This window comes from Triturus cristatus, chromosome 7 (assembly GCF_964204655.1).
Source record: "Triturus cristatus chromosome 7, aTriCri1.1, whole genome shotgun sequence".
NCBI classification, from domain to species: domain Eukaryota; kingdom Metazoa; phylum Chordata; class Amphibia; order Caudata; family Salamandridae; genus Triturus; species Triturus cristatus.
Window position 1 is genome coordinate 553,254,011 of NC_140590.1, and position 17,131 is coordinate 553,271,141.

The 17,131-nt window shown below is 43.3% G+C and overlaps 1 protein-coding gene across 8 annotated transcripts in view; it reads right to left on the reverse strand.

The window, feature by feature from the left end:
• Positions 1–1,966: 1,966 nt before the first annotated feature.
• The window catches only part of TMEM94 (transmembrane protein 94), an 805,258-nt gene continuing 790,093 nt past the window's right edge, over positions 1,967–17,131 (reverse strand). For all 8 annotated transcript variants that reach the window (XM_085617011.1, XM_085617013.1, XM_085617005.1 and 5 more), the window contains 4 exons: positions 15,155–15,249; positions 14,933–15,026; positions 14,430–14,600; positions 1,967–7,297 (listed from right to left, as the gene is read on the reverse strand). In XM_085617011.1, the coding sequence (XP_085473137.1) occupies positions 7,225–7,297; positions 14,430–14,600; positions 14,933–15,026; positions 15,155–15,249 (433 nt within the window). In that variant the 3' untranslated portion in view covers positions 1,967–7,224. The remainder of the gene's footprint in view (positions 7,298–14,429; positions 14,601–14,932; positions 15,027–15,154; positions 15,250–17,131) is intronic.

Consider the following 17,131-nt stretch of genomic DNA (forward strand, 5'->3'; position numbering starts at 1 on the left):
CCAATGGGAGCAGGGATTGGCTCCGCGCCGTAACACACCGAGGCGCTGAGGTGAGAATAAACTTTGAGGCGTCGGACTGTGCGGAGGGGGCGGTTGGGCACATTGTAATTTTATTTGTATGTTTGTGGAGCGCGCGGGGGAAGCGCTCACTGACATCTGAAACAATGTCATCATTAATATTAGGAAGGTGCCAGGATTGTGAAGGCAACGAGCACATACACACACCCCCGTGCAGGCGGGGGGCTCCCGGGTTCAAGGCCCCTCTCCCGCCTCCGGGTGCAGAACCCCGACAGGGACTGGACTTGTGTGACTCGGAGTATGAACGGCCAGAGACCTGCACAGCACGTGTCAAGGGCGGGTGTACAACATGTGTGTCAAGGGCCGGTGCACAACATGTGTGTCAAGGGCCGGTGCACAACATGTGTGTCAAGGGCCGGTGCACAACGAGTGTGTCAAGGGCCGGTGCACAACATGCGTCGCAGGGCCGGCTCTAGGGCGGTGCGATCGGTGCCACCCCACCGGGCGCTGACTTGGGGTGGGGGCGAGTATATTTTCCTTTTAAAAGCTCCTGCTGCCGCGTTCCTTGCTTACAGAATTTTTCAGGCATCAATAAAAACGTCAAGATCACTCCAGTGATTAATGTTCCTGCTGGAGAGAGATCGTAGGTCTGTCTAGTGGAAGTTTTAACTCATCCTAAGATAGTGCACTGGGTTAACATGCCTGTTGCAAAGAATATATACCATGCAGATCACAAAATACATAAATTGTAAACAGGTCAGTGGGTTACTGCTTGTGTCCCAGGAATCCTTTGTTACTTGCAGTTTATAAGTTAAAATCCTATAGCACAGTGAGCTATTAACGGTTTTCAAAGAGCTCCATGCTAACTACAAGATATGTATTGGCGCTATATGTCTTTTTCCCCAGTCTTTCATTATTCTAAACTGGAAACAAGCATTTGCAATGTAATAGGTCTCGCATTTGCAAAAGTTTGAGCTACTGATATTGTAAATGACAAAACTTTTATCTATGTATTGGTTTTGAAAACAGATAAATAAATGGCATTGTCATTTATAATGCCAATAGCTTAAAGTTTTGCATTGTAAATGACTATGCTTTTTATTTATGGTTTAAAAAAAACATAATTAAAACGCATTGTCATTTATAATAGCAATAACTCAAACTTGTGTAAATGCGAGACCTATTGCATTGTAAATCCTTGTTATTTATTCTGATCTGTGTCAGCCAACATGCAACACTGGCAAAATGGTCCAAACCCAGGGGCGGAAACATATAGTCTAAGGTAAAGGGTGTTCCTGGCATTGTGGGTTCTGCAGGTATGATCGTGACTCTTGAAAACCAAACTCAGACTAAAATCTGAAAGTTCAACTTGACCCCCCATGAATGGAACCGGACAAGGGCACATACACACAAGCATACCCCCACAAGGCCATACCAGACCCACGAAGGATGTATTATTCTTGTATACTATCTCCTCTTCCCTTTCCTTTATTCTCTTTCTTTTCCCATTTTCACCCACTCTTATTCATTTAACAAGACAGTGGAAAAGGGGACACCGAAGCTTACATACCATGTACCAGTATCCTTGACAAGGACGACCAGTTTGGGCTGCCACCCTGTAACGGTAAAGCAATGACAACTGTATGTGTAAAAATCAATAAAATACTTTGAAAAAAAAAATATATATAGAGATTATATATATATATATATATATATATATATATATATATATATATATATATATATATGTTCTGAACCCAACACTAGGTGGTAGGAGAGTGCAGAGCATGTGAGCTACAACAACACATGCTACAAACACACAATGGTTTGTTTAGTCACAACAGCAAACAAAGCTTAAATGGTGGCCACAATTAACTATATGATAATGGTTGTGCCCAACATACTACAAACAATGCATCTATCAAATCAGAGACTTATCACCAGAGTCTTTAAACATAATTTACAAGTTTTAATACAAATCACTTTACGTACATCTCAAAATGTGTTTACAATTATATAAAATATACACCAATAAAAACATTGTTTTGAAAATCCCATTTCACAACCCATTGCACGGCCCTCCAACTGGCCACTAAGGCATGTGATTGTCTCTGACATCACCCCACCATATCCTTCTGGGGCCTGGTTACTTGAGGCCTTGTTTCCCTGCTGTTAATACCCTATGCACCTAATTCTTCCCCTCGCAGTTGTTGTGGCTGGGAATTTCCAAATAAAGTGGAAGGAAAGATCATAATCCAACTGTTCAAAACAAAAGAAGCATGTTAAAGATGTATTTGTAGCAACACACCTATACTAGACCTTAAGTCAGGTCTACGTTTCAAAACGGACACGTCTGTGCATCGTTATTTCATAATCAATAAATGTTTAAAGTAGTAAGATAATCTGCATCAATTTGAGAAGCTTTCTAATGCATTATTGATTATTTGTTATGTCACTAAAGTGGGCATCTGGGGTCTGCAGATGGGAATACCTTGAAGGGCTAGTTGGTGGTAACAGCTCCTGTTTGGACAGAGAGAATTCCCTAAATGTCCTCTGCTGCAGTCCGTAGGCACAGGATCTAGATTTAGTCACACAGACTCCCACAAAATCCAGAACTCTAGTTAAGGAAACAAAGGGTTAACACATTCAAGATGAGACTGAAAGGACACCCGTTATGCATCCCGGTTTTATACATTCTAATGTATGCACAGCAATGTTCTCTATCAAAAAGAAATGTAGCATCTGAGGTAAATATAGCGATATTGATATCTGAAAGTCCACATGACGAGTTTGAAAGATTTGGACTAAAAAAGCAACTTTGTAATAAAAAAAAGAAGATCTCCTAGGTGAGACTCAAATCAAGGGGCCTTTGAGATTAGAAATAGTCAAACTGTGCTCCAAATCATGAGACTTCTAATCCACATTATGGTATATGCATTCAAAAGAATCAGGTAACCTCTAAAGACACCTCCCCTAATGTAGGAGGCAAAGAGTGCGGTCAAATAGTGCTTTAAAGTCAGCGGATCACAAGGAACTCATTTGATGAACTGTGAAGGGTGCACACAGCAGCTGGCTAACAGTGCTTTAAAGGTAACACATACTTCTGTACTATGTCATGCACACTTCTACCACAAGGTATCTGCAGAGCAGGGTGCACTTTTTAACCATGTAGATCTTTCTTATTTATGGAGAACAGGTAGATGTTCTCAGCATACAGCCATTTCGTCTACAGGAAGAATGTGGGTTTGTTCTCACCATTCTTCTAGACTGTGCATCTTCAACTTCTACATGTAAAAGTTGTCATCATATATGGAGACGTTACCTTCAAACGTATGAACATTTTCAATATGAATCTAGACTTAGGGTACTCAAGAAGAGGTGTGCCTGTTCTAAGAGTGGAGACCATTAGTACTTAATCTAAAAAGTGTGCATGCTCCCACCAAAGCTCAAGACATTCATTCTGTGCAGAGGGTCTACAAATATGGGTACAGGCCTTCTGGCCTTAAGTAAATGTGTGCAATTTGTGCCTGAAGAGAACCTGAGAATATTCTCAGCATGCTGCTAGACTATATGATTCTAAGAATATTGCATTTAAGTCCTCCTCATAGCCGTAGACACCTGTCCCCAAATGAATGTTAATATGGTCGACCCACAGCTCCTATACATCTTTCCTAAGGAGAATTATTGGTGCTGTTGTCACAATTCAGATTCAGATTTTAGGCCAGGGAAGTCCAACATTGGTTGCAAGTCCTAGGACCCATGCCTGATTTTCGTAATACCCATAGACAATGTAAATTATTACAATTTAGCTGAATAGTATACAAATGTAGATCATGCAGACCCTAAAATTCTGGCATGACTCTGGTTCTCATGGACAAAAAATGGACATCCCCACTCTAGTACATACGCTCCCTTATAAGAATGTAAGTACATTCTCACCATTTATCCAGAACCTGATATTCTGCATGGTTCAGTAGCCCATGTCCCTCATTACATTTGAAGAATATTATTATGGGAGTCTGAATGGTTTTTCAGCTACAGCAGCACACAATTAGGAATAACCCACTGTGTAGAACGCAAATTTAATATCCCATTATTTCCAACCAGTTTGCAAAAGTATAGTAATGCTCCTCCCAACCACAGAATTGCCATTGTAGTCATCAAATGACCAGTGTTAGAAACTTCCTCCAAGAGCTACGGGGTCGCTTCAGCAGTAAAGTCATGTTCGCAAAACTTTAATTGTTCAAATCGATTATTTGATTTCTCCCAATAGTCACAGAGGTGCTTTGTAAGCCATGTGTTCCAGGAAATGCCCCTTCCCTTATCTTTGGAATTTATATTTTAGTCACCACCGAAAACCAATGGAAGTAGAGGTTGTTTAATCACTTCCATGGAGTGTACACATTCACCAATGCAATCCATATACAGTTATGCCTACTAGTCATCTTTAATCAATTATTGACGTCATTACAATTGTATAGAGCTTCTTTAGCAGTCAAGTCTCATTGTTCGAAGGCACTTTCCAGTAAAAAGTCATCATGGTACCTTATCTGAAGGTGTCCTCCCGTGATATGCATTCACTTTCTTCAGAGCTTTACAGGCACATGTAATGCTCACAGGAGTTCTGTAATGCTGTGATCTTTAATCAAGGTCTTTCTTATCTACCAATTCTAATTTCAAAGTTCCCACAGCGGTCAGGTCCACACAGTAGTCAATGAGAGTTTAACCTGTGTCCAGTGTTCACAGTCTTGCTCTTTAGCTACATTTGAACTGCATACTTTGATCCCTTTAGCAGGATCCCTTAATCTCCTGTCTAAGTCATTTGAGGTAATTAATACTTTGAACACTTTCTCTTAAATGAAAGCCCTATCCCTACCTGGTTACCTATACAACGGTATCCTCACATCCCGTTTGTATTGTTTTACAGCACCACTCTTTAGTGGGTGCCCATACCCTCACACGTTTCTCCTCCCACATCAGTAAAATTTCTGATCTCCATGCCAATAACCGCATAGTGTGAGCGCTTCACACAAACTTGCATGCTAGGACATCATTGAGAGCTCCAGCAGACACTTGTCGGTATCAATGCATGTGTTTTGGCAATATTTATGGGATTATTAGATGGAAACCAAGTAAAATGTGTAGTTAGTTGTCCCCAACACCTTAATATTCTATGGACACAGCCTCTGTAGTTAATGATCAAAGCACACTCATCTCAACGAGTGCAGGTGGCTTGGGTTTATTAGAAAATAATTATGAAGTATTTATTTTTCAGCTTTTAAATATGTGATGAAGACTTCCTAGGCAGCCATGGCTAAATTTCTCAGGTAATGCTACCTAGTACACACTATACTCTACGCAGTGCCCAAGCCTAGAAAAGAAAGACTAGTTTTTCCAGGGGGGCGACCTGGGTGGCCAGGTCTCTTACGGGGGCCTACCTGGGAATCTCTTGGCTTTTTGCCCCTTCCTAGGATTCTCTGAAGCTCTTGCTATGTGCCCCAGCATAAGAGAAGACTACAGAGGGGTATTGGACAACTCATCTCAGTTTGTATAGTGTTCCTAAACAATCTTCTTTTGCATAGATTACGTGGGAAGCCATCAACACTACACCACATATTTCCACACACCTGTAGAACACATTCCTGGGTGCATTAACCACTGTCTTTAAAAGCAGAAATATAAAAATGAAGGCTGTGACTGTAAGATAGCTCCAGAGTAACATGGCATCACTCTCAATTATCACAAGTTAGTAACCAGTGGTCTAGCACAACATGAACCAAAGAGCCACACCCACCCCCATTCCCCGCTCAACCCCAGGTGAGTTACCCATCTTTTTACAGCATGAGGCAATATTACTGTGCACAGATATATAGCACAGTATGACCTGTGACAAAGTCTGCATCCTAAAGTGCTTCTTTCCTTACAGCTAACTCTGCTCAATGCGGTCTGCTCTTTCAGCAGCAATATCTATTTTTAGTCCTTTGACCATGTACTTTCACACACTCTTAACTCTACACTTAGTATCAAAATTAAAATATTACATGGTCACCATATCTGACAATCAGAGCAAGAGGCCAGCTCCTCATATGAGGTTGCTGAGAGGGAAGACTTAAGGGTGTTAATTAAGGTGGCAGCTAACCCAGGGACGGTGCGGAGAAGGCATCAGCAGTTGCCCTGAGCCTGAAGCTGATCTTGATGGAGATACGCTGCTAATGGTCACTCAAGAAAAGAGGCCATCTTCCAAAGGAGAGGTACCCAGATTGACAGAAATGAAAGGGCCTCTCAGTTAAGATGGTTGTTGTCCAAAAAGGAGTTGGCAGAGGCTTAGAGTTTATTTATGGGCTCTCCGCTGAGGGGTCTGCTACCTCGAAGAAATGACCGGAGGGTGTGGTTTTACAAAAGTTCTCCCAACTGCCACCTAAGGAAAGAGTCAAAGTCAGTATTATTGACATGGGTTCTCAAGGATTATTTTACTCATGGGCTAAAAGTGACCAGGATTGTGAATTCACATTAACAGGCCCCTCACTCCTCTTTTCAGAAGAAAGGTGCAGAGGGTCACATTGTGCCAAGGCATCTTAGCTATGTTTCTACTGACACAAGCAAGACGCTGAGAAGGCCATATTATGCAAAGGACTTTTTAGCTGAGGGTTCTACTTGCTCGGGGAGCAATTCAAGAGGCTAAGAGCGAAACGTCCTCTCCAAATGGATGCCTGCTCCACCCATAGTTGCTCTGAATCGACTGGGTCTGACGAGCCTCTCAGCAGATGTGCCAGCTGCCCTGGAAGAGAAGGTTAAGGTCAGACTGTGCAAATGGTCTCTCAGTCAACATGCTTGCTGCCTCTGGAACGGTTCTGGGAGGTGGGTCATTCTGTAAAGGAACCACTCAACTAGGCGATGTCCCATTCGGACAAGGAAGGGCTGCAGCAGTTTTCGGAGGCTGGATGGCTCTAGGAAAGCACTGTGCAAAAAGTCACCCCAACCAAAAAAATGCTGCTTTCGTCTTCTGAATACTATCATAGCAGGGTGATTGCAGAGAAGCCTAATGGGCATTACAGTTCACTCAAGTTTGTCACTTGACGGACAGGTCTGCAGCTCTGTAACTTGCAGACTACAGATACACAGTAGCAGCTCCATCGACTCCAACGAGTGTTCAGCAATAGTCTTGCTTCTCTATCAAGTGCAGTTGCACGGAGGCCTAGAAAATGCTTAGAAGGGGGAGTTCATTCCCAGCTTAGTTTCAAACTGCAGCTTCTGCCGCTTCTGGTAGCGAACACGGACCCTGCGGTGAAAAGAAGACAACAGTTATCAATGCACAGAAATAGCACATACCACTAATGAAAAGAGACCTCCAACACCACAGAAGGGAAATTCAATTACTTAGACACAGACGAACACATCTCATAGGGAATGGGCAAAAGAGGTGGGAGAAGAGAAGAAATCTGTGATGCGACTCATGATTAGTTGTTGCAATAGGTCATCCTCAGGAAAAACACAAAAAGCTAAGCAGAATAATGTAGTAAAAAGGAATGAAAATAGTTGCATCAACCATGTAAAAAATCATTCCCCTAATTCTGAGGAAGGAACCCAGGATATGTCTTACAAGCAAGTGAGACTTGAAGAGGTGGGGGCTGAGTTTAACAGCTAGGCTCAATTGATGCTGAGGCAGAAGGTCATAGTGAAAGACCTATGACCATATGTCTGTTAAGCTAAGACCTGATGAGGGTGGTGCCATGAGATAAGAGTCTACAAGATACTGGCTGGCAGCCAAACAATCTGTCCCAACTTTACAGACAAACAAAAAAAGCAGTGACAAAGCCTGAAGGTTCTGCCTTGGCAAGTGTGCAAAGTTTTTTCATTTTATTATATTTTGCAAACAAAATGTTTATTACATGGTACATTTGAAAGTTGTCACCATAAAAATGGAGAAGATGCCTTCAAAGGTATGAACATTTTTAACATGAATGTAAACTTAAAGAGGTGTGCATGTTCCAAAAGCGGAGACCCTTTGTACTTAAGACAAATGTGTGTATGCTCCCACTAAAGCTCAAGACATTCATTCCGTGCAGACGGCCTACAAAAAAACAACAAAAAAAAAAAAAAATATATATATATATATATATATATATATATATATATATATATATATGAACGCCAACTTTCTCCATTTTACCGGGGCCACCAACTCTGCAGGGCAGGCTCTGAAAGCAGGAACGGAGAATCCTGTTAGAAACAATGCCGAAAATGAAGAGCCCACAGAAGCGACATCCTCTCAAGCTGACACTTTATTAGGTCTGAATGTGGCAGTGCAACTCTTGACCTTACGCGTTTCGGCGCGCATGCGCCTTGTTCACAGGTGAGTTGAATGAAGTCCCAGTGGTCAGTGGCCCATCGATAAGACCACATTACCCAAAATGCACCAATATTCAAATTCAGGAAAATCCTCTGTATTTCACGATGCACTTGGTTGAAAAAGTAAAAAGCACAGTGCTGTTTGCTGCCACACACAAAGATTGCTTGCTTGAGATTGAAAATCGCAATCTGTCAGAAAGAGGGAGCACCTCCTTCTTCTCCCTTTCTCTTCGCCAACACCAAATCATCACGGAAGTCCATTTTCGTAGGTGTGGTTAACAAGCGAGTCATGCCCCTCCATTGAATGAACGCCAACTTTCTCCATTTTACCGGGGCCACCAACTCTGCAGGGCAGGCTCTGAAAGCAGGAACGGAGAATCCTGTTAGAAACAATGCCGAAAATGAAGAGCCCACAGAAGCGACATCCTCTCAAGCTGACACTTTATTAGGTCTGAATGTGGCAGTGCAACTCTTGACCTTACGCGTTTCGGCGCGCATGCGTCTTGTTCACAGGTGAGTTGAATGAAGTCCCAGTGGTCAGTGGCCCATCGATAAGACCACATTACCCAAAATGCACCAATATTCAAATTCAGGAAAATCCTCTGTATTTCACGATGCACTTGGTTGAAAAAGTAAAAAGCACAGTGCTGTTTGCTGCCACACACAAAGATTGCTTGCTTGAGATTGAAAATCGCAATCTGTCAGAAAGAGGGAGCACCTCCTTCTTCTCCCTTTCTCTTCGCCAACACCAAATCATCACGGAAGTCCATTTTCGTAGGTGTGGTTAACAAGCGAGTCATGCCCCTCCATTGAATGAACGCCAACTTTCTCCATTTTACCGGGGCCACCAACTCTGCAGGGCATGACTCGCTTGTTAACCACACCTACGAAAATGGACTTCCGTGATGATTTGGTGTTGGCGAAGAGAAAGGGAGAAGAAGGAGGTGCTCCCTCTTTCTGACAGATTGCGATTTTCAATCTCAAGCAAGCAATCTTTGTGTGTGGCAGCAAACAGCACTGTGCTTTTTACTTTTTCAACCAAGTGCATCGTGAAATACAGAGGATTTTCCTGACTTTGAATATTGGTGCATTTTGGGTAATGTGGTCTTATCGATGGGCCACTGACCACTGGGACTTCATTCAACTCACCTGTGAACAAGGCGCATGCGCGCCGAAACGCGTAAGGTCAAGAGTTGCACTGCCACATTCAGACCTAATAAAGTGTCAGCTTGAGAGGATGTCGCTTCTGTGGGCTCTTCATTTTCGGCATTGTTTCTAACAGGATTCTCCGTTCCTGCTTTCAGAGCCTGCCCTGCAGAGTTGGTGGCCCCGGTAAAATGGAGAAAGTTGGCGTTCATTCAATGGAGGGGCATGACTCGCTTGTTAACCACACCTACGAAAATGGACTTCCGTGATGATTTGGTGTTGGCGAAGAGAAAGGGAGAAGAAGGAGGTGCTCCCTCTTTCTGACAGATTGCGATTTTCAATCTCAAGCAAGCAATCTTTGTGTGTGGCAGCAAACAGCACTGTGCTTTTTACTTTTTCAACCAAGTGCATCGTGAAATACAGAGGATTTTCCTGAATTTGAATATCGGTGCATTTTGGGTAATGTGGTCTTATCGATGGGCCACTGACCACTGGGACTTCATTCAACTCACCTGTGAACAAGGCGCATGCGCGCCGAAACGCGTAAGGTCAAGAGTTGCACTGCCACATTCAGACCTAATAAAGTGTCAGCTTGAGAGGATGTCGCTTCTGTGGGCTCTTCATTTTCGGCATATATATATATATATATATATATATATATATATATATATATATATATATATCTCCTCCAATTGCTTCGGTATGCCCACCGCCTTCAGACCAGAGGGCGCGTCGACGAACGGACCTCCAAAGCACGGTCCGAAAATATTAACGAATACTTCCTTTCAAACAGTAAAGTCGACGCCGTGTCAGTTGCGCAAAATTATTTCTATTTCGTCAGCTAAAGCGTTAAGACGCGTTTCGCCTACCCTGCAGACTTGTTCACTAACAATTAGCATAAAGTTTTTCAACCATTTTAAACAATCAGTGACTACGTGATACGTGTACAACTACTCAACCATAAAAAGTGAAAACAGACTAGTAGTTCAGTGCAGTCTAAACAATGTGCGCTGCTCGGAGCTAAAATTGTATACAGTTAATATGTTTTAAAACAGTCCTACGCATTAAAATCACTTGTAATGCTTCACATAATGGCTGTTCTAAAATTTATAAACATTATTAAACTTAATCCACATTTTAGTAAAAAATGAATTAAAAGGGTTCGAACCCTGGTCGATGAAGAACATCGATTGCAAGTACAAACACCGCCCCAGTGGGCTAATCAACGGTCACATTAAACCTGACTGATAGCAAAAGCAGTACTGCAGAACCAAGTTTCAAATAATCCAGCCCAAGTGGGCAAAATTGTCACTATTCTAAGCCCTTGAGCAAACTCGCCAAGCCTTCAACTGCATTACATTAGTCTATATAAAGTGCTTGTGCTAAAATTAAAATAAGTTCTAAAAACTTTACACAGATTACATGTTAAAATCAGAGTAGGGAGTAGCGCGGTAATTACTTCATAAATGTGCATGAAAGTCTTCCTCAATGTTAAGACCTTCTGGGATCTTGGTATTGAGTCGGATGATATAATTCGATTCCAATTTTCTCAATATTTTGACTCGATCACCTCCCCTTACGCTCATTGGGACTGCATCGATTACGTAATACTCAAGTCCCTTGATATTTCTGTCATGGTTACTGATCAAAGTGTCTTGCCACGGGGTAGGTTTTATCCCCATTTTTAATGGCCCTTAGGTGCTGTAAGATTCGCTTATGTACAGGAAGGATCGTGCTGCCCACGTATCGCAAGCCGCACGGGCACCGCAGCACGTACACAGCAAAATCGGTCCTGCAGGAGAATTGTCCCTTAATCCTGTTCGCATATGGCGATAGGCCTCCCACAAAGGTGGAAGTATTCTTAACATGAATACAAGCTTTACATTTTGCACATTTCAAAAACCCTTCTTTTCTTCTAAGCCAATTATTAGACATTTGACCCTGCGTCGCTGGCAGCATTTTTTTTTATATATATACACTGAAAAAACCATAGGTTTCCACACACGTTATAGTTAGGAATTAGCATTTAAAAAACCTTGTAAATTCACTTAAACAAAAATAGGTTTCACACATGTTATAGTTAGGTGGATATTTCACTCGTAAAAAACCAATGAAATTACACCGTTATAGTTAGTTCAGATAACTATAACTCGCGCGCCCGCAATCCTCTGCTCATGACGTCACATATTACATCACTCATGACATGGTCAGTGGCATCACTCATGACATCACTGATGACATCATCCATGTGATAGAGTGGCGGTCGCGCGAGTTATAGTTAAAAGGCACATCCCTGACCTGAGGACTACCTCTCTGCCAAATTTCAAGTAATTCTGTTCAGCCGTTCGGGCTGTACCTTCGACTAATGGTCCTATGGGAAAATGCATGGGGAAAACGCATTTTGGGACCCCCTTTTTTTCTCGGCCCCCGCTTGACGAATCCCCCCGAGACTTTCAGGGTAGGAGCTGAGCGGAGCGCCCCATTAGTTTTGAAAATTTCGCGAGGATTCGTCAACCGGCGTTAAGGTTATTCAAAATAGAATTTTGAGATTTCCTATGGAAACACGGTCCTAACTACAACTATCTACTGGCGACTGCCAGTAGATAATATATATATTTTTTTTATGTTTTACTTTTTTCATAATAATTTTGTTTGAAAAACAATTTTAAAACCTTTCTCCCCCCCCAAAAAAACCATGGCATGCTTGCCAAGGAAATATAGATATATCCTCCCCCCTTCTGCCGCTACCATGCTGCGACTCTTCACACCCTCAAATCCGGCCGCCGCTCCAAAGGCTGTTGCCTTGCTGCACCACATAACCCTGAGGGAGCACCTGAAAGTGATCATGTAGTTGCCCACACCTCACCACACAGACCGCAACCAAATCCCCACTCTCACACTCACTTAAGTCCTGCAACCACCCATACAACCCTCCACACTCGCTTGCATGCTCCTCGACACCCACTCACTCTCCAAACACCACAGAGATTGGGGACCTGCTGCACAACAAAGCCCCTGCCCAACTTTCCCTCACGGAAACCTGGCTAAACCCTGCATCGGCACCTGACATTGCTACAGCCACCCCATCCCCTGGCCACAGGAATGCCAGGCAACACAGCCTATACAAGCTCGGAGGTGGAATCACCGTCATCCACAATAACCTATTGTTTACTAACTTCAACAAGGATAAGTTACTTACCTGTAATCCTAGTTCTCTTCCAGGGGTATCTTCATCAAAGTCATAAGCACATGAATATTTCCGACCATGCGCGGGACCCAGGAAACATATAACATATATGTGGAACCATATATGTAGCTCTATATATATCCATATGTATATATAAAACACAATGCAGCCTTCCATAGCAATGCTAAGCAATGTTGTAAGAAATTCCCTTGTATATAAATACATTCCAATAAAGCAGGGAGAACAAACACATTTGAAAAACTGCTTTAATATACAGCAGAGATCACAATCTTGCAAGGAACAATGAAAAACATTGTCAGCACATAGGCTGCATTGCAGAAAACCTCAGTGTAGAAAGCTGAAAAGCTAACCCACAGAAACACACGAATAAACTGGCACCATATCTTTAAGGCAGCCATGACCCCTAGCTTCCCATCATGCCTCAGGGGTGACAGTTACTTCAGCTCTAACTTTTTTCTGATTTCTGTCAGAAAATTGTTCTTTTTTTTGCCAAAAGCTTTTTACTTGACGTCTTTTTATTGTTGAAGTGTATTTATGCTATTTTTAAGACAGTTGAGCATTATTTTCCAGTCAAAAATGCCCTCTCTTTTTGACTCTTGCCCTGCATGTGGCAAGAAGAAGGCTAAAACAGACTCCCATCCTTTCTGTATTCTCTGCCTTCCTTCTGATCATAATACCAAGACCTGTCAGCATTGCCAGCTGCTGTCCAAAAGAACTCTTAAGGACAGGGAGAGGATTCGCCTCAATGGGCTGGCTGAGAAGGGGAAGTCTCCTTCAAGAGACAGGTCTCCGATGAAGAAGAGGAAAGAGAGAGCTACTACTCCATCTAGAAATAAGGTTCCAGTTTGCTCTCCATCGGCGTCGGGCTCGGCGCCTCAAATAACTTCATCAGCAACGAAAACGTCAACGAGAAGACCATCGACGGCGGGCTCGCCGTTGAGAGAACACCGGTCATCGACGAAGACAACAGGTACGCCAGCTCCTCTGCCGTCGTCAACCCGGCGACGATCGGCATCGAGGATTCGATCTCTGTTGGTGCGGGCAACTTCAGCCTGCAACCAGACACGAAAGACATCGCCTAACACCTCCTGATTATACAAAAAAAAAATAATGCTAACCCCATCACACCAGAAGAAACCGCTGCCAACATGAAATCCATCCACTCAGGGGCCCCATCAGACCCCTGCCCTCACCATACATACGTCAGAGGCCTGCAACCCATCAGTGCTACCATCACACCCATTCTGAATGCCTCCACCTCTTCCAGCGACCTTCTCAGATACTGGGAAACGTGCAACAGTTGTCCCATTGTGGAAGTAACTCTCAGGAGACCAGTCAACGCTAGCTAACTACAGATCGATCTATTTGCTACTATTCCCGTTCAAAGGTCTTAGTGAAAATCATGAACAGTGATCTCACTGAATAACTTAATGACCACCAACTCAACACCACTCAGTCTGGTTTCAAACTCAACCACAGCACAAACACCGCCCTCATCACCACCACAGATGAAATCTGCAAATCTCTCGCAGAACAGACACAGCGGCCTTCATCCATTTGGACATCTCCCTGCAGCATTTGACAGTGTCTCCCATCCCATTGTCATTCAATGCCTACACAACACTGGAGTTCAAGGACAGCCTAAGTCTGAAGGCTTTACAGGCATATCTACACAAAGCTGGAGAGTACTTTTGCACCACAAACCCACCTGATCTCATGAAGCTTAACCATTTCATTGATGACCACAACTGAGAAAAGGGAGAGTAAGGCGAGAAGCCAGGAAATCAGAGGGAGGTCAGTGAGGTTGAAGTTCAGCAGGGACTGAGTATTTGTCCAGAACATCAGATCCAAAGCCGTCTGTACTACCTGGCCCACCAACCTGGGGGAGAAGGAGCAGAACACAAAGTATGAAGAGATTAGCCACTGAATAGCTCCCTTAGCATCACCCCTGCAAGCACAAGGCAGTGCTCAACTTTATTCATTTCACAGGGGTTAGGAGAGTTGCTAGGCTCCATGATGACTAAGGCATATCATGTACCTTTGAGCGAGGTACTAGGACTGGCCATACTGATCACCAATGTAAACATCACAAAGCCTAGCCAGGTTAAGTAATATAATTAGTGGTAACTTGAAACCAAAAAGCCCTTTGAATCCCAGCTGACTTCCTCTGTATTGCCCCTCCCCAGGAAGCCAGGGATACACAATACTCACACTACAGGTAGGGTCAGGCACCACCACATGTTACTAAATGGGCTTTTCCTCCACAGTGGTTTGGAGCGATGCACATGACTCAGGGAGATCACAACTGAGAAGAGACAGAAACATGAGCGATTACTCAATGCTATCATTACAGTGGCAAATAAGATGCATTGCGGGACTGGATATCAACCCCCTGCTCCCCCCCCCCCCCGAGCCCTCCCCCATGGCAATTACCTGTGTGCAGCACGATTAAACAGGCACACATCTTCTGGCCTAACAACAAGCCATTAGAGAAAAGGCCAAACCAGTCAGGAGCCTCCACAGCATCACTGCAAAAAAACAGAACAGAGTGAGAGTGAGGCGACAACTTAAAGACTCAGCACACCATCTGAGTGGATCAGAGGTAGCCCCGAGGAAGAGGAAAGGAGGCAATCCCAACCTCCTCTAGCATGAGAAAACAGGACATATGGCGGATGTTTGTGGGACAGAGAACGCCTATTGGGAGAGGGAGACAGATGCTCCTTCTTGGATGGGATAATTGAAGGTGGATGCAGTAAAGAAGAAATGGAAGGTTACACTGTTGACTTTTTTCCATTCACTACATTTTATCAGCCTTATGTGGAGGTATCTCATGCTTTCAGGATACAGGTGCAGATAGAGAAGAGACTTTAGACAGCTGGGATAATAGAGAGTCCATGAAAACAGAAAGTGGATAGTAAGGGGAAGAGGCATTATTCAGAGGCGAGGGCTGTATGATGCAAAAATAAAGGGAGCCAATAGGGAGAGGTAAACGGATAAGGCACAGAGATGGTTAGGGGGAAGGAGGCGTGGAAGACATAAGACCGGGTGGGTAACACTGAAGACAGACAGAAAGCGAAGAGGAACTGGCACAGAAATATGGGGAAATTAAATCACAGGGGGGGGTAGCACAATGGTACATAGAAATGGGTTGCCAGCAAGAAAATAGTTCGAGGCTGGCAGCAGGCAGAGGGAGGAAGGGTTGTAGAGACAGTAGACAGAGTGGAGGAATGGAAGAAATGGGAAGCAAGGAGGAAAATCTGAAATGAAGTAGGTAAGAATTATGGCAGGGAGACAAAAACAAGAAGCAGCCAGGAAGGAGCAAATAATACTGCGGGAAAGTAGAAGAGAGACTACATGTATTTAACTCCTCAACTATAAACATATTAGGGTTTCCACATGCTGAAACTTGTATTTTAGATGATGGAGCCCAGCCACAGTTGTATGCAGCTGGGTAAGTACCATTCATCTGCAGGTCCACAGTCAAAGGGATCTGCACATCAAGTTGGAATCTAATAGTGACAAACAGGAGTGAGAGGCTCCTCAAGTGAGGAAGTATTACACCCATCAGAGAAGTGTTTAGTGATATTTACAGATACACAAAGTGTTTAGTTCTTTAATTTGAAAGTAAAGGTGATGCCACATTAAAACTTCCCAAAGTAAGTACATTCTGAAATCTGGGCTCGACTAAGGAAATGAACGACTGAAGCTTGATAGAGGTGCTGGTGATTTACACAGGGAAGGGACTTACACTGGAACATTCTAATCATACATTTATTGACCGTCTGTAACTTATTTAGGGCAAGAGATCTGCAGCAATGGCATCTCTATCAGACAAAAAAATACAAGCTTGTTTTGAGATCTGGAGGATTTCTAAACTAAGTATGTATTGAATGCTGCATCAAGGACTTATTCAAAGAAATAGTCTTGAAAAATAATACTCAGTTCAAATGGGAACCAGGATGTTAGGTACTGTTTAATTTAATGAAGTGCACTATTAGTGAAGCTGAACGGGAGAATGGCATACTAAAAATGGTCCTGCCTTCAACCGCAGGTAACATCTGTGTGACTGCAGGGCAGGAATGTGAAAGTAGGAGTCCTGCAAGTCCAGCGTTACCATCCAGTATTCTTGAACTAGGGCAGCGAGAACTCCCAAAAGGGACAAATGGACCTCTGTCAGCTGCTCTGATGTAGGTGGAATATGCAGTAGATTGGAAAAGAATGGTATGGCATATCCTTGCAGGACAATTTGGAATATCCATGTGTTGGATGTAATGCTCTGCACCCGTGGAGGTAATATCTTATCCTGGCAAGCTAAAGCCGTTTTAATGTTCGTAGTGGAATGGGAATGGGACTGAGCAGTACGCTGCCCCTGAGGGCCTGGATGTTGCCGGTTGGATCATCGAACTTGAA